Source organism: Sciurus vulgaris (assembly GCF_902686455.1).
Source record: "Sciurus vulgaris genome assembly, chromosome: 17".
Classification (NCBI taxonomy): Eukaryota; Metazoa; Chordata; class Mammalia; order Rodentia; family Sciuridae; genus Sciurus; species Sciurus vulgaris.
Window position 1 is genome coordinate 49,839,994 of NC_136478.1, and position 16,381 is coordinate 49,856,374.

The 16,381-nt window shown below is 60.4% G+C and overlaps 1 protein-coding gene and 1 long non-coding RNA gene across 2 annotated transcripts in view; one reads left to right on the forward strand and one right to left on the reverse strand.

Moving 5' to 3' along the window:
- The window catches only part of ACTN4 (actinin alpha 4), a 68,741-nt gene that overhangs the window by 45,128 nt on the left and 7,232 nt on the right, over window positions 1–16,381 (forward strand). Inside the window, 9 exon segments of the mRNA XM_079119386.1 lie at window positions 620–706; window positions 1,831–1,918; window positions 4,072–4,150; window positions 5,106–5,187; window positions 5,905–5,990; window positions 9,677–9,769; window positions 10,909–11,139; window positions 11,795–11,942; window positions 15,226–15,376. Coding sequence (XP_078975512.1) covers window positions 620–706; window positions 1,831–1,918; window positions 4,072–4,150; window positions 5,106–5,187; window positions 5,905–5,990; window positions 9,677–9,769; window positions 10,909–11,139; window positions 11,795–11,942; window positions 15,226–15,376 — 1,045 coding nt within the window.
- On the reverse strand, window positions 11,980–13,299 carry LOC306648926. Its single transcript, XR_013760529.1, has 3 exons — window positions 12,964–13,299; window positions 12,855–12,891; window positions 11,980–12,818 (listed from the first exon to the last, which is right to left on the reverse strand). It is a non-coding gene; the product is annotated as an uncharacterized lncRNA (long non-coding RNA).

The following is a 16,381-nucleotide window of genomic DNA, read 5'->3' on the forward strand; positions in this document are numbered from 1 at the left end:
TTGCTGGGTGGACACAGCAGAGGGTACCAGGAGGGGGCAGGACAGTCACCCTGTAGGCCACACCAAGGAACACAGGTGTCATCTCAGGCACATGAAATCTTTAGCTGGGCATGACGCAGTCTGACACACCTGGTCACTGTGGAGAGGTGGACTGACTAAGGCTCTGAAGGAGGCAGCCGTCCTGCTTTGCAGGAAGTGGCAGTGGTGTGAACAAGGGCAGCGGCCCTTCAGGTGGAAGGAGGCAGCAGAGCCTCAGCCTGGTCGTGCAGCATGTACACTGACCCATCAGGCGGTCCCCACCCAGGCAGGGCCATCCACTCACGCAGAATCCTGCCTGAGCGTAGGTGCCACGACACAGGTGTGAGCAGAGGGTCACACACCTGGAACAGTCCTCACGGGCTTCGACAATGAGCTGTCCCAGGGGAAGAGGCCTCCATGGCCCAGGAAACACAGACGGAGCCCTAGGCACGCAGCAGCACCAGGGGCAGGCTTTTAGAACGGTGCTTCCTGGACAGGCTGCGAGGCCCCTTGCCTCCTAGGGAGTCCAGGAGGGCAGCTGGGGTCCAGTCAGAGAGCTGGCTGGTCTCCCTGCAGTCTAACCGCCTCCTTCCCTGTGCAGAGATTGTAGACGGCAATGCGAAGATGACCCTGGGGATGATCTGGACCATCATCCTCCGCTTCGCCATCCAGGACATCTCCGTGGAAGGTGAGACGTGGCAGAGAACCGCCTCCTCACATCCTGCCGGGGCGAGTTAGAGCCGTTCCTGGAGCTCTGTCTCTCCTCCTTCCTTGGGAGGCCCGCAGAGGTGGCCTTTCACAGGAAGGAGTGTGCAGAGTCCGGCCTCCCGCCCATCCCATGACCTTGCTCTGATGGCCCCATCGTCGGGACTCCCGCACACTCCCCTCATGAAGCGGGCAAGGGCGACTGGCCCCGTCATCTCACAGCTGGGAACTCTGGGTACCAGGGATTGAACCCGGGGCTCCTGAGCCACCGAGCCACATCACCAGCCCTTTTTAAATATTTCTTTTAGAGACAGGGTCTCTCTGAGTTGCTTAGGGCCTCACTAGGTTGCCGAGGCTGGCTTTGAAGCTGGCTCCTCCGCCTCAGCCTCCCGAGCCGCTGACATTACAGGCGTGCGCCACCGGGCCCAGCTACAGCTGGGAACTCGAATCATGGACCAAAGTGCCAGAGTTGGGCCTGAGCTGGTTCTCTTTCTGCTTGACACCCCCACCTTTAGGCCTTTGCTTCTGGGGACCTGGTGTCAGTCCAGGCCATCCAGAAATGGGCTTCGCTTCCCTCCAGCAACCCGTGTGCACCACAGAATGAGAAAAGCCACCAGGCCAGCTTATGGAGGGGGCTCCTGGGTGCCAGGTGGCAGCAGTGACCAGGACAGATGTGTTCCCTGACTAATGGAACTCCCAATCTGAGGACAGCCAAACTGTCCACAAGGAGCAGACGGGCCTCCTAGGCCTCGTGGACTTTCATCCTGTTGAGCAGAGGCTGAGGCAGCTGAAGGCAGCTCTGTGGTCAGGGGCGCAGCACAGGCTCCCTCTCTCCCTCCCTCCTTCCCTCTCTCCCTCTCTCCTTCCCTCCCTCCCTCCGTCCGTCCCGTCCCAGGTCGCCCTGGCCGACAGGCTCTCCTTGGCGCTGGCAGGGTTAGGCTGGGCTGTGCATCCTGGCAGTTGGGATGGGCAGGGGTCTGCCGTCGTGACGGTGGATGTCCTCCCCCTTGGGTTGTGTTTTTCCCAGACCTGAGGCTAGAAGTCCTCTGTGGGTTGAGTCCTGAGGTCTGATTTGAGTCAGTCTCGTTGTTCCTGTGTATTTTGCAGAGACCTCTGCCAAGGAAGGGCTCCTCCTCTGGTGCCAGAGAAAGACAGCGCCATATAAGAACGTCAACGTGCAGAACTTCCACATCAGGTAAGTGCCAGCGCAGACACCCCGTCTCCACCCCTGCCTCCGCCCCAGGAACCATGGTGCCTCCTCCCTCCTGCCCCAGCTCCTGTGTTTTTATCGTGGCCTGTGAGATGCCAGCCCTCAGTGCGTCCCTGTCCCAGCCCCTGAGATACTCCTGGAAGGTGCCCTGGTCTCTGAAGAGCATGATCCAATGTACATGTATGAGTACGTGAATGGTGTGAGTCTACTTGGTGCACAACTGTAGAAATGAAAGGTTGTACCCCCTTTGTGGACACTGAATCAAAATGCAGTCTGTAAAAATACAAATTAAAAAATAAGTAAATAAATCATACCTCTCAAGGAAAAAAAAAAAAAGAGCAACCCCAACAAGCTCCCCCTGCGTGTTGGTGTCTTGGCAGGGCTAGTCCTTATGTTGTTACTTAGAAGCAGGGAAAGTGCACTCTGCTAAGGTGAGCAGCACTAGGCTTAGCCACCACCTGCTCCCCCGGCGTGAGGAGGGTGACCCAGGTGAGGTCCAGAGTGTGGTAAGGGGTGGGGCGGCCCACTGGTTAGGAGCACAGGCTCAGAGCAGGTCCTGTGTGGTGTGTGACTTTGCCCCTCTGAGCCTCTGGGACGGGACACAGGTGCCACAGGGGCCCTGATGTGTCCTGAGAGCCCTGTGCTGGATGTCGAGAGCCTTTCCCATCGTACTCCACTGTCGATAGCACACACATGGTCCATGGTCCCCACACCTGGCTCTGGTGCTGGGCACTGAACTCAAGGGTGCCTGACCATGGAACCGCATCCTCAGCCCTTTTATATTTCTATTTGGAGACAGGTCTTGTTAAGTTGCTTAGGGCCTCACTAAGTTGCTGAGGCTGGCCTCGAATTCACAACCCCCCTGCCTCACTCAGCCCCCTGAGTTGCTGGGTTGCAGGTGTGCGTCCCTCCCTTGATGATCCCTCTACGTCTCTCTTTCCTTCTCCTGCCATCAGATGGCTGATGCTCCCACCTGTTTATTTGTTCAGTCAGTAACTGTGACACGCTGCTCCCGCGAGGGGATCCAGCGGCACAGGGCAGAGGCCCTGCGTGGGCAGTTCACCCAGCAGAGGGAACCCAGCTAAGGTGCATGGCACACAGTGCAGGTGGACCGAGCGGGGTGATAGATGTAACCAGCTGACATCGAGCTTGACCCCAGAAAGAACCAGCTCTTTAAGGATCTCAGGGAGGAGGCTCTAACTAGCCTCGCTTGTGACCAGCTCGTGACCTTATAGAGGGTCATTTTGCTGCAGAGACCCCCAGGACACGCACACCCAGGCTCCCTGCAGGGGGATGAGGGCCCCAAGCCAGGGCTTCCTGCGTGTTAGGCAGGTGCTCTGCCACTGAGCTGCAGCCCCTGCCCTGCTCCGCCTTTTTTTTTTTTTTTTTGGTTTTGATATGGAGACTTGCTGTGTTGCCCAAGCTCGGCCTTGAACTTGTGATCCTCCTGACTCATCCTCCCTAGTATAGTAGGTGGATTTCAGGCCGCGCCACGGCGCCAGACCACACCCATGCATTTGGACAGCCCACACCTGGCCCTCCCGTGGGTCAGCCGAGGTGCAGGGTCACACCACACACTGGCCTCCTGCACCGGGCTCCCCATAGTGGGCCTGTCTCGTTCAGCGGGCGCTTGGTATACAGTGCTCAGGAGGTCAGGCCACCTTGGTCACACAGTCCTTGTCGCGCTGGTCTAAGCATTTACTCCTTCACTCCTCCCCGAGCCCTGTGAGGTAGAGGAGATCATGTGACTTAACCCCCTGTCTGGCTCCAGATGTCATACTCAGTCACTGTGCCATATCATGTCCCTGCAGCACCTGCCACACACCAAACCCTTAAGAAAGTGGAAGTTAATAATGGCATTGGGTGCCACTCCACATTCCCCCTGCAGTGAGAGCACCCGCCTCATGACCTTTACTTTTGTGATTTCTTTCTTTTTTTTTTTTTTTGGTACTAGGGATGGAACCCAGGGACGCTAACCATTGAGCCACATCATCAGCCCTTTTTTGTATTTTATTTAGAGACAGGGTCTCACCGAGTTGCTCAGGGCCTCACTCAGTTGCTGGGGCTGGCCTTGAACTCGCGATCCTCCTGCCTCAGCCTCCTGAGCCTCTGGGATAACCTTTGCTTTTCATCTCCAGCTGGAAGGACGGTCTTGCCTTCAATGCTCTGATCCACCGGCACAGGCCAGAGCTGATCGAATACGACAAGCTGAGAAAGGTACGCCTCCCGAGCTGCCCCGGTGGCCTCGCGCGCTTGAGTCTGCTGCCCTGACTCTGGGCCACCATCCCTAAGGCCAATGCCCATGGCTGGCTTCTGCTCCGCGGGGCAGGCTGGTGACGCCTTGCACCTGTCCTCCCAGGTCTCCGGCTTGCCTTCCTTGTTCCCTCAGGGATTGTCCCATCTACTTCCATGGGTCTTGCAGGTAGCCAGGGCTCTTCTAGGCCTTCTTCTTCCTCTCCCCTTCCTGGCTTCTGGTTTTAGCAGCCTTCCTCCTCTGCCCAGGTGGGAGGAGAGGAGGGGGTTCCAGCCATTGCCGCGGGCCAGCACCTGCTGCGTGTGAGAGCCAGCTGGGCCCTGGGCACTCCCCACTTTGGGGAGGGCAGGCAGTATGTCCAAAGCAAACCACCACAGGAGGTTGTCCAAATGTGCGAGCTGGCCTGGTTGGAGAAGGGCCTGCAGGAGGAGCAGCTTCAAGCTGGAGGAGGGCATTTTTAGAAACAGACCCTCAGGCGGCCCCTGTGGTCACAGTGAGAATGTGAATCAGGCTCCAGCTGGAAACTGACTGGGGAAGCAAGGGTCGGGGGCAAGGTCTCTAGTCCCGAGCTGTGGAGACTGCACGTGGGAGTGGGGGGCACCCCAGGAGCTGGGCCTCCGGTGCTCTGTTTGCTCCCCGTACCTGTCCCAGTGCTCTCTCAGCTGGGCCACACCTGCAGGGTGTCAGGGCAGGAAGTCCATCTAGGATTCCTGGGTGGCTGGGAATCCTGTGACGAGCACACACCTGCATTTTCATGCAGAAGTGCTTTGCCTCATGGTGGGCATTGCACTCGCCTCCCTGGACGCCTGAAGACGCCTTCCCAGCTTGCCGCTGGCCTCCCCACTCCCAGGCCGGCCCTTGTGCCCTGAGCCCCCGTGTCCTTGCCCTGACTGCTCCCTGCTCACCTCCTCCTCACAGGACGATCCAGTCACCAACCTGAACAATGCCTTCGAAGTGGCTGAGAAATACCTCGACATCCCCAAGATGCTGGATGCAGAGGGTCAGTATGCCTTTTGGCTCCGTTACCACCTCCTTCACGCCTCACCTGTCTAGCCTGGCTCCAGGCAAGTGCCCCTGGGCTCACCGAGCTTAGGGGTCGTCTCAGGGAGCTGAGCTGGCAGAGAGCGGGAAGGGCTGAATAAAGCCTGGTGAACCAGAGACACCTGGACAGCCCTGTCACCCTGGGGCCCAGAGCAGGGCAGCCTGAGCCAGCCCAGATGCTTTGAGGGACAGAGAAGGGTGGGTTGCTCTCTCCTGAAGGGTTGGCTCTGGGGGCCTGGGCAGTGGCGAGGTGGCTGCAGAGGACTGGCTCCAGGCTTCCTGCACACAACCTGGCCTCCCTCTGCCTGGCCTGTTATCCAGAGACCGCTAGGGTGGAATTTTGTTTCTTCCTTTTCTGGCCTCGCTCTAGCCAGCACCACCCCTGACCAGGATCCATGTCTCTGGCCTTTGGTGGCCCTTGAGTTGACTGTCCTTCAGCCCCTTGAGGCTGTCCTCAGAGGAAGTGGCCTCCTTCTAGTCCAGTTCTCACAGCCTTGGCCTTTCCGAGACTGTGCGGGTCAGGGGCGGAGGGTGCGGCCAGACCCGCCTGATCCACCAGGTGCCCCATCAGTTCTGAGGTCCTTCTCCCAGGACAACTGTGGCCTTGGGAGCCCGAGGGTCCCAGAGAGCAGCACCACCCTGCCCAGGCGGTTTAACCCTTGTTGTTCACTTGCAGACATCGTGAACACGGCCCGGCCCGACGAGAAGGCCATAATGACCTATGTGTCCAGCTTCTACCATGCCTTTTCAGGAGCGCAGAAGGTACCGGGCAGGGCCGGGCAGGCCCTCCTCGCCGCCACTGCCCAATGCCGCCGCTGCCTCTCGCCTCCCACGCTCACCTCATTTCTCTTGCAGACGGCAGTGGCCTCTCTCCGACTGGAAGCCACCCCCCCACTCCTGGGCACTGCTGCCCGTTCAGTCTTTGCTCTTAGTGTCGATCCAGTGCCTAGTGCAGGCCAGGCTTTGTTCTAGACAGTGAGGATAGATTTGGACCAAATCAGGCAAGTCCCCTGCCCTGCGAGAGCGTCCACCTGGCGTCACCACCTCACATCAACAGGGCAGGTTGTTCATGTGGCGAGCCGTGTAGTAGAGGACTTGGGACAGGGTACCTGGAGAGCTGGCTGCTTGACCGGCTGTGAACAGGAAGGGTGATGAGAAGGAGCTGGGGTCATGTTAAAGGCATTCCAGAAAGAGGGTGGGGGGTGCAAACCCCTGAGGCAAGAACCGGCTTTGACCAGGAAAAGGCTGGAGAGGCGTGAGTGAGGCGAGGACAGCACACGGGCCAGATTGTCCAGGGTCACACAGCTGGGGACAGAGAGCAAGGCTAAGCCCTTAGAAGACCATCAGGAGTTCTGTGCAAAGGTGGAGGGAAGCCCCACAAACACGATCCTACCCACGCTCTCAGAAAACCAGTCGGTCAGCACTTGGTTCCTGCAGCCCAACACAGAGCTGCTTCTGCAGAGGCTGGGCAGGTCTGCGTCAGGCCGTCCTGGTTTGGAAAGGAAGGCAACTCACTGGGATCCTCTCCCTCCACACGCCGGGCAGGCCGCGCCCACCCAGGCCTGAGCCGGGCTGGCTTCCAGTCCAGAGCAAGCGCTATCCTCCCGCATGAGCCTGGGCCCGCCGCGCCCTCCCTGCCTCTTTCACTCTCTCCTGCCTCTCTCTCTCTCTTTCTCTCTCTCTCTGCGCAGATATTGTGGGTACTCTGAGGCCAGATGAGAAGGCCATCATGACTTACGTGTCCTGCTTCTACCACGCTTTCTCGGGGGCCCAGAAGGTGAGCTGGGGTGGGAGGACCCCTTGCTGCTGTGGCTGCGGACTCACCCTCCGTCACCCTTGTGTCACCACTGTCTGTCCACGTAGGGTCAGAGCCCTGGCTAAGCATGGGACCCGGAAGGACCACCCGGGGCAGGTGTCTCGTGACTTTGTGTCCCCAGTGGCTTCCACCATTTGTCTGTGAGGACCTCTGCAGAGGCCCCCAGATGTGCTGTCTTTGAGCACACCTGTGAGCTGGCGGTAACGTCCTGCTCCGACAGGAGACAGAAGCCCAGTGTCATAGTAGGTGGTGGAGCCGGGCTTGGACCCTCGGCATCCCGTCCCCTGTTGCCGTTATCCCCATCAGGCCTCCGCCTGCTGCACCCTGTCACCCTGCGGCTCCCCTTGGGCTCAGCTGCATAGGCCAGCCTTCTCTAGAGCTCCGCAGCCCTCCGGCCCCTGCCCCCCAGAGAGCCAAGCTGCCGCGGGCACAGCTGGCAAAGGTGTCGGTGCCCTGAGCCCGGCTGACCTCTTGCGGCCCCGGCTCCTCGGGGCTCTCATTCGGGCACCTCCCCTCCCTGCCTGGTCTCTGCGGTGTCTCGGGCAGCACACGCCACTGATTTTGAGTTAGTGCTTGGCAGAGTGGGTGGCGGAGGAGGAAGAATCAGCCCTGGTCTAAAACAGAAGTGGGAATCTAGGTTTGGAAAGGTGGAGAGCCATGTCTAAAGTCACGTGACAGTGGTTCCTGCTGCCTTCCGTAGACCACCTTCGGGCAACCTGACCTGGCCCTCCTCTGTCACTTTGTGTCATTGTGACCTTGGATAAGGCACATCACCCTCAGTGTCTCCATCTGTAAAATAGGGCTCATAGTAGCCCCTGCCCCTCTTACAGGATCATTCTGGGGCAAACGGGGCCCTGCAGAAACAGCCGGTGTTCTGTAAATGGCCAGGGAGTAGTAGTGGTCAGTGGGGTTGGCCCTGCCCAGCCAGGCGGGCAGTGGCTTTTCCTGTGCCCCTGACCACATGAACAGGTGGAGCCCCTTCCCCTTCTACGGGCAGGTGACTGGGCTGAGGTGTGCCATGTTCTGCTAGAGGGCACGTCAAGGAGCACGGGCGGAGGCCAGGTGGGGATGGGAGCCGCGGAAGTTCCTCCTATGGACCTGACCTCCAGCATGTGTGCCCCCCGCTGCCCACCACACCACCCTCACCAGGGGGCCTTTCTTCCTGAAATGCCCTCCTGTGCTTGGAGCTGAACTCTGGTGGGGGGCTGTGAGGGATTTGTGGGAGCAGGAGCTGGCAGGCAAGCATGGGCCAAGTGTCTGGAGGATTCTGAGGCAGCTTGGCCCAGGAGGCTTGCTGCTGGCCTCCTCTGGAGGAGAGAGAGGCCACCCGCCTGGCTCTGGCCTGTTCTAGAAGGCGAGTGCTAGGTTCAGACAGGCAGTGCTGGGCTGCGAATCTGCCTCTCAGGTCACCTTATTTTATTGCTGTTATCATTTCCCCAAGATCCTCAATCCAGTCTCTTCAACAATTGCCTTTTGGGGGTTTTGTTTCATAACTTCAAGGTCACCCCAGCCTGGCCTTGAGCTTGCCCTTTCTCCTGATGGTCACTGAAACGGTCGCGCTCTCTTCCTTGGCTTGCTCACTCGCCCACCAGCTCTGAGCACCCAGAACGCCCCACCCTGGTCCGGGTGCCAGGAATTCAGTGGAGCCACACACCTGTGACCAGCAGTGCCCTGGTATTAGAGTGGATTTAAGCTTAGGGTGCCAGGTGTCTCTGGCCATTCAGGGGTCAGAAACTGACCCCTCAACTCCCCCACCAGCTGCCACCTGGCCGTGCTTCCTGCGTTCACCAGCTGAGGCCCTCGTGAACCTCACCTCTGAGGAGCACTGCCCGGTGTCCCTGGGTGTCCTGCAGCATGCTGCAGGGTGCGCGCCCCTCTGTGCACGCGCTCACACGGCCTCCGCTGACCTGTGCCCTCCCAGCCTGCCCCGCGCAGTGTGTGGACGGGACAGCCTGTAGCAAGCTGGGCCCGGAGCAGTCTCCCAAGCCTCTCTGTTTTCCTCCCCATCGCTCTGTAGACCCTCCTCACTATTTCTGTTCCTGTTCTGTTGCTGTTCCAACTCCTCTTGGACCCTTTCTGTGCTTCCTGAAAGGTACCTGGTCCCCCGTGTGGCACCCTCCCCTCCTGCTCCTCACCTGCGCTTCCCCAGCAGACACCTGGGCTCTCACCATGGTGTCCTCCAGAGCCACGGCTCCCCTCTGCCCACGGACTCTGACTTCTGCCCACTGAGCTGGCGACGCCCGCCTCGGGGAGAGGGGGCCGCGTGCATTCTACCTGCACCGGCCCCCGGGCTCCTTCAGGGCAGCAGCCCCCGTCTGGCTCTAGCCTCCCTCAGCTACTTTCCACCTGGGAGGCTCCTCCAGGACCTGGGCCCATTGCGGTCTCCCCACCGCTCCTCTTCGTGGGGCGCGAGGGCTTATTCTCAGAAGTGGGGGCTCCACGCCTCAGCGCACCCAGGGACCCAGCTCCCTGGGCCCACAGCCACTGCGGGCCATCTTGTTGGAGTTGCGCTTCCTTCCCTTCCCTCCTTGGGAAGTTCTCTGTGGGCCACGGACAAGCTGCTTTCCGGGGCGCTGTTGGCGGGAGGGTCTCTGAGCCCGTGGGGGTCCTGACAGCACTTCTCCCACCCCAGGCGGAGACTGCGGCCAACCGCATCTGCAAGGTGCTCGCCGTCAACCAGGAGAATGAGCACCTGATGGAGGACTACGAGCGGCTGGCCAGCGACGTGAGTGCCCCGCATGCCCAGCCCTCTGGCCCCTGACTCTGCTGAAAGTTCCTGTTGCCCTGCAGCCCTGGTAGGGAGAAGGCAGGCATGGCAGCAAGAGCCAGCAGAGGTCAGGAGGGCCAAGTCAGGCGTGGCCTTTGGTCTGGCTTCAGAGGGTCAGAGCCTGGCCCCCCGTACCAGCTGGCCCCCGGGTCCCCAGCTTGTCCTTGCAGTGGTGCTCAGCAGCCACCTGACTTCTTCGAAAGCCAGTGGTTTCCCGCCTTTGAGATTTCATAGACCGGAAACATTTGAAAAGTATCCAACAACCAATCCAGAGTGGCCAACTTTTTATTTTGCCTAGTTGAGGACATTTTACAAAAGCAAAGCTGGGGCGAGGCTTAGCGGCTGAGCTCTTGCCTGCCACGCACGGGCCTGTGCTCTGCCCCTGGTGCTGCGGAATGGCCGCAGCAAAGCTGCGTGCGCGTGCTGTGGCCTCATGCCCAGCACCAGACAAGGCAAACAGCAGCTGGAGGCCCCGCCTTTGCCCTGGAAGGACTGTGGCCCAAGTGCCAAGCTGCGCCCTCAGGCAGTTGCCTTTGCCCTTGGCTCCCTCACTTTGCTGGGGTTGGTCTTTGGGAGCCACTTTCTGCAAGTGCATTGCAGTAGAAAGTTACTGCCTTTACCTTCCTGGAATCGTTCCAGGATGTCCAGTCTGTCTGTTTGTCCTATCACTTGCTCCGCTAAAGGTCAGAGTAGCTCCTAAGAATACATGTGACTTTCTTTTCCAGTTTTCTGATTTTTTTGTGTCCCCGGCAGGGTGAGGCTGACAGATAAGCTCACTGAAGCCAGGGCAGTGGGTCACCTGACAGCATGGGCGGGGCTTCTGAGGAGGGGTGTTGGGTTGAGCTATCCACTAAATGTGGGGGAGGAAGACTGAGAGCAAAAGGAACAGCCAGGAAGTAGCCAGGAGCAGCTTGGTGGTTCTTAGGGAGCATGTGTTCCCCGAGTCCTACCCTGTGGGATCCTGGACGGAATCATGGAGGAGCCAGGCTGGGCAAGAGCGAGCCCTGGAGACAGGCCCGTAACCATCTGGATCTTGTATGCCCGCAGCTGGGCGCAGCCCCCCGCAGAGGTTGCCACAGCTGTTTGTGTGCCCACAGCTCCTGGAGTGGATCCGGCGCACCATCCCCTGGTTGGAGGACCGCGTGCCCCAGAAGACCATCCAGGAGATGCAGCAGAAGCTGGAGGACTTCCGCGACTACCGGCGCGTCCACAAGCCGCCCAAGGTGCAGGAGAAGTGCCAGCTGGAGATCAACTTCAACACGCTGCAGACCAAGCTGCGCCTCAGCAACCGCCCCGCCTTCATGCCCTCGGAGGGCAGGATGGTCTCCGTGAGTTCCCCGCATCCAGCCGACACCCCGGGCGGGGCCTCCCCTGCAGGACCGCGGGGCAACTGGGAGGGGCTGAGGCAGCTCCAGAGCAGCCCTGGGGCTTGGCCAGCCCGTCTTCGCCTTTGTTAACCAGAACTCTCGGCCTCTGGGGGGTCAGGCAGGGCCTTCACACTGCGCCCACACCTCATCACTCCCAGGTGTTACACTTAGTTTTACACACCCCAAACCCTAACATGGTTTGTGTGGGATTTTGAATTTGGACCCCTAGGCTGCCAAAACTCCAGGATCAGGGAGTCACCTCTGGCCTCGTAGCCTCATCTGCAGCGCCCGTCCACCCATCTGTCCATCCGCGCACTCAGCAGTTCACAGATTCATGTGGTTAATCCAAAGGAACTGATGGGCCATGCATGGTGGCACACACCCGTAATCCCAGTGGCTCTGGAGGCTGAGGCAGGATTGCAAATTCCAAACCAGCCTCAGCAAAAGCAAGGCATTAAGCAACTCAGTGAGACCCTTTCTCTAAATAAAGTACAAAGGTTTGTGGATGTGGCTTGGCACACAGACGTGGCAAGGCGGGGTCAGGCAGGACGCTGGCCTCTGCTGCTGACCCTCTGTCAGCCTCCTGTGATGGCCCTGCCCTCTCCTGCTCCCACAGGACATTAACAACGGCTGGCAGCACCTGGAGCAGGCGGAGAAGGGCTACGAGGAGTGGCTGCTGAACGAGATCCGAAGGCTGGAGCGGCTGGACCACCTGGCAGAGAAGTTCCGGCAAAAGGCCTCCATCCATGAGGCCTGGACTGATGGTACGGACTGGTCCCTCCTCCTGCTCAGATGTGCTGTGCCGGTCTGTGCTCCAGCCCCTTCCTGTCTGTCTGAATGCTGCCTGGGGCTCATCCAGACCCAGGCAGCAGGGTGCACCTGGGCCGCAACTTCCTTCTTGCCCAATCTGCTCTGGCCTCAAAGATTATTTGCAGGCCCCTTCCTGGGTCATCAAAGGGCAGTCATCCAGGAACGCAGCCAAGCCCCGTCCTGCTCTTTAGGCAAGTGACCACATGCCTGTCGGCTCTGCCGTGGCTTCCCTGAGGACGGTTCCCGTCCCCATCCAGGGCAGGCACATGGGCAGGGCCCCCTGTCCCTGGCACCCATGTTTGGACAGTGCCCCCTCCCACACTGTCGTGACGCCGGCTTCATGCTGCAGAGCTCCTGTGCTCCCGGCTCACTTGCCGGACGCCAGGCCTGGGAGCTGCCTCTGGCTCTGCCACGGGACCTGTGGGCGGCGCTCATTGATTGCCAGCTGCACATGGGAGCCCTCCTCACCCCTGCCTCAGGGCCTCCTGCCACGGTCCTGGGCCCCTGTGAGACGGGTCCCACTGCAAGGGAAGGCCATGTCGCCTCCTATTTCCGTTGATCCTGGGGCTGTCTGTCCCTGGCTCAGGGTGTAGAATTCCATCACGTCCCTGGCCCTCGGTCGGGACCAGACCACAGTTAAGATTCCAGATTCCGAGGGGCCAGAAAGCCCTCCGGAAAACTACCAGTGCCTGAGAAAGGAAAGCAAAGCACCCACAGCCAGGGCTGTAGTTCATGGAGGCCCTTGGTTCAGTCCCCAGCTCTGGTGGGGACGGGGGAGGACAAACAAAAAAAGAGCCCTCCACAAGACTCCCTTGCTCCCCTGCGCCTGCCTCCTCCTGGCCCTCCTCCGGGGCCCTCCTCCTGACCCTCCTCCTGGCCCTCCTCCTGGCCCTCCTCCTGACCCTCCTCCTGACCCTCCTCCTGACCCTCCTCCTGGCCCTCCTCCTGACCCCTCCTCTGACCCTCCTCCGCCACCGCCTAGCTGACTCCACTTCTCGCTGTGTGCTTCTCAGCTCCTCCAGCCCACACTCCAAACAGAATCCTCATGGAGCCTCTGGGACCTCCCTAGCCACCCTCCACCCTCGGCTTCGTGGGCTGGCCACCCACCTCTAGCCAGGTGCTGAGACCCCTCCCACAGGCCTGTGCCCGCTCCCCGTGTCCCTGGCTGTGGCCACTCACGCCCTCCACATTAGCTTGACCCGCCCTTCTCCAGCAGCAGTGCCACAGCAATCCCAGGGGGAGTGCAGTGGGGGGCCCACGGAGAGGCCAGGAGGCGGGATGGGGGTGCCTCAGGAAGGTGGGACCCCAGGAGGATGGAAGCTGTGGGCACAGTGCTGTTTTAGTTCATCTGTTTCGTAAGCATCTCTTCAGCCACCTTCCCAGCCCGGCCTGTAAACAGCAGCTTTCCAGGTAGGAAGACCCCGCCTGGGAATGCTCTGGCCAGCAAAAGTGGGCATTTCCCTTGCCCTAGAACCCCTGGCCACATAAAGGAGAGGTCATGGCACCTGCATCCCATGCTCAGGCCAAGATGTCCCTTGCTGTCATTATCCATGTGCTCCTCCTCCTGGCTCCTGTGGGTTTCCCTCCTGGGGACATCTTTCAGTGCCCTCTCCAGGGCTCAGGAAACCCTGGGAAACGGCTTCCTAAGGGGCGTGGATGTGATGGCCCACCAGAGCCCGTCCGGGGGGTGACTGGGTCTGGCCTTCACCTCCACGCATTTAGAAGTCTGCATAGTCCTGGTTCAGGGGCCTCTAGTGCCCCTGCCTGGCTAGGTGTCCACCTCTGCCACAGGCGCTTTGGCATCTCGCCCTGCCCCTGTGTTAGGCCAGAGTCCAGGCAGAGCTGCCAACTCTCATTCTCAAGACCTGAAGCTTGTCCTCAGAACCACCAATTATGCAAAACTGGAGAGCAGGCTGGCCTCGCAGTCCCCGCTATGTCCCTGCAGCACAGGCCACCGCCTCAGCCTGGCTGGGGTGCTCAGGCTGGCTTGCAGGGCTGCAGAGCTGAGCGTTCACGCAGGTGCCTCTCGGTGGGACTTGGATTTCCTGAAAATGAAACCAAACCAAGCCCCAGTGCGGCTGCGTCCCTTCTCTGGCTGCCCCTTGGCCTGCTGTGCTGAAGCCGAGGGCTAACCTGCTATTTCTGGTTCCCGCCCCCGGAGACGGCAGTCTGCAGCAGGGAACTGCAAGCCTGCCATGGAGGGCAGCCTCCTGCCCTGGGGCGGGGGTAGGCCAGCCGAGCACTGGCCTGCTTTCCAGGCCTGTCCCAGGGGTGGCTGGTAGCTGGACAGATGAGGCCGTGGGTGGCTGAGAGGAGGGTGGCACTGGCTCCACGCCCACCATTCTCAGGCGTCACCTCACTGAAACTTAGGAGAGCCCAATGCCATGTAGCTGTTGTTGGCCCCATTTTACAGATGAAGCATGGGACTCAGAGAGCTTAGTCACCACATGGGTGGCAGCTGTTTGTCAGGTGCTCCAGAGCAGAGCCAAAAGGGGCTTTCTGAGCTGCCACTCCAGGCAGAGGAGGTCAGCTATGGCAGGGCCCCTGCAGGAGCTGGGGCCTAACTCCCCCCCCCCCGACTGGCGCGTTCCTCTCCGCTCCTGTCGCTTCACTGGCCTGCAGGGCTGGCTCGAGCTTTTGTTCTGGGTATATAATTAGTCAGGCTCCAGGACTAATGACAGTGTTCCTCCCTTCAAAGGCCTAACAAGGAGCCCCGCCCACTGCATGTAAAACCCTCTGGGACAGTGGGAAGGGGCAGGGGTGTGTGGCAGGACCACCACCCAAGGAACCAGGCTCCACAGAGCCGCTGTGCGAGCCTCAGAGCCAGGCTCCCAGAAGAACCCAGACTCCAAGGATGCCCCTTCCCTGGCCCTGCTGGGCATGGCCATGAGCCAGGTGTTTTTCCAGGTCCTAGCCCTCCAGAAATGGGCGTCTTACTTTTTGACCTTGCTACCCCTGGTCCAGTTCTCATGGTCTCCTTCCTACCGGTAAGGATGCTAAGTTCAGAGCACGTGGATTGAGTTGGGATATCTGCCTCAGGTCCACCAACTCCTAGGTCCTTCCAGAACATACTTGGGCCTAGAGATCCCTGGAGAGCAAGGAAGAAGGTTCTGGAAGTTTCTAGACTCATGGCACCATCCTCAACAAGGAAGGATGGGAGTCCCGTCCCCTTTGCCCTCCTGGCTAGACAGCCCTGGCTGCTGTGCTGCTCTCCAATGCCTCTCCGCACATCCACAGGGAAGGAGGCCATGCTGAAGCACCGAGACTATGAGACGGCCACCCTATCCGACATCAAAGCCCTTATCCGCAAGCACGAGGCCTTCGAGAGTGACCTGGCCGCACACCAGGACCGCGTGGAGCAGATCGCGGCCATCGCCCAGGAGCTCAAGTATGCGTGGGCCCGTGGCACCCTGCCTGGGCGGTGGCGAAGGCGTCCGGGTCCAGCCTGCTAGGCCTGGAGTGGGGTCCCTGAGCCTTCACCTCCTTCCCCTACCAAGGAGGGGCCCTCTGGGATAAAGCCTTCGGCCCCTCCTGTCTCAGCCCTGGATGAGAAGCAAGGAGCTGTGGATCCTCCGGCAGAGAGGATCCGGCTGGCCACTTGTCCTGAGTCCTCAGGCTTTAGGGGGTCCCTGGGTCTCACCCCCCTGCCAGCCATACCATGTACACCCCGTGGCCCCTGGTGGGGTGGGCCGCTGGCCTCTGCTGCTCCAGCCGCTCCTCCCTCAGGGAACTGGCTGCACAGGGAGCCCATTGTTCCGTGGGCCTCTCCCCTCCCGCTCAGAATGCGCTTATTGTAAGGCTTCCAGCGGGTTCTCGCCCCCCCTCCCCGCCCCGGCAGATAAACTTGTGTGCACAGTTAGTACACTGAGCCCGAGCAGTGAATGCGGCCTTATTCCACCAGCGCAGCGGCCACAGCAGGGAGGGCCCAGAGAGCAGGAGGCCCAGGCCATTACTTCATGGAAAATCCACAGGCCCTAGAGGGGCCGCAGGGCTCCCAAAATAGCTGTCTGCTCAAAAATAGGATCCTTGGCTGGAACTGCCTTTTCCACAGACACCCCTACCCTGCCGCAGCCACCCCAGAGTTCTGCCGTTCTGCAGACGGGGGCGCCCTGGCTTCCCTCCACCCCTCCTCCCTGCAGCCCGGCTGCTGTCGGGGCCCACTGCTCAAGGCAGCTTGCCATGGGGCTTTCACAGACTGGCACCGTTGCCCTCTTGGACACCACTGGGGTGTCCCTCAGGGTCCTGCATGTCCTGGCCAAGGACAACAAGGCCATGGGAGCAGGTGTCCTCAGGGACTGAGGGGGTGGGACATGGGCAGGTCCGCCCAGCTGACTGGGGAGGCCCTGGAAGCTGGCAGGAGACACACCTGGAGTAAACACAGGGCCAGCTGTGT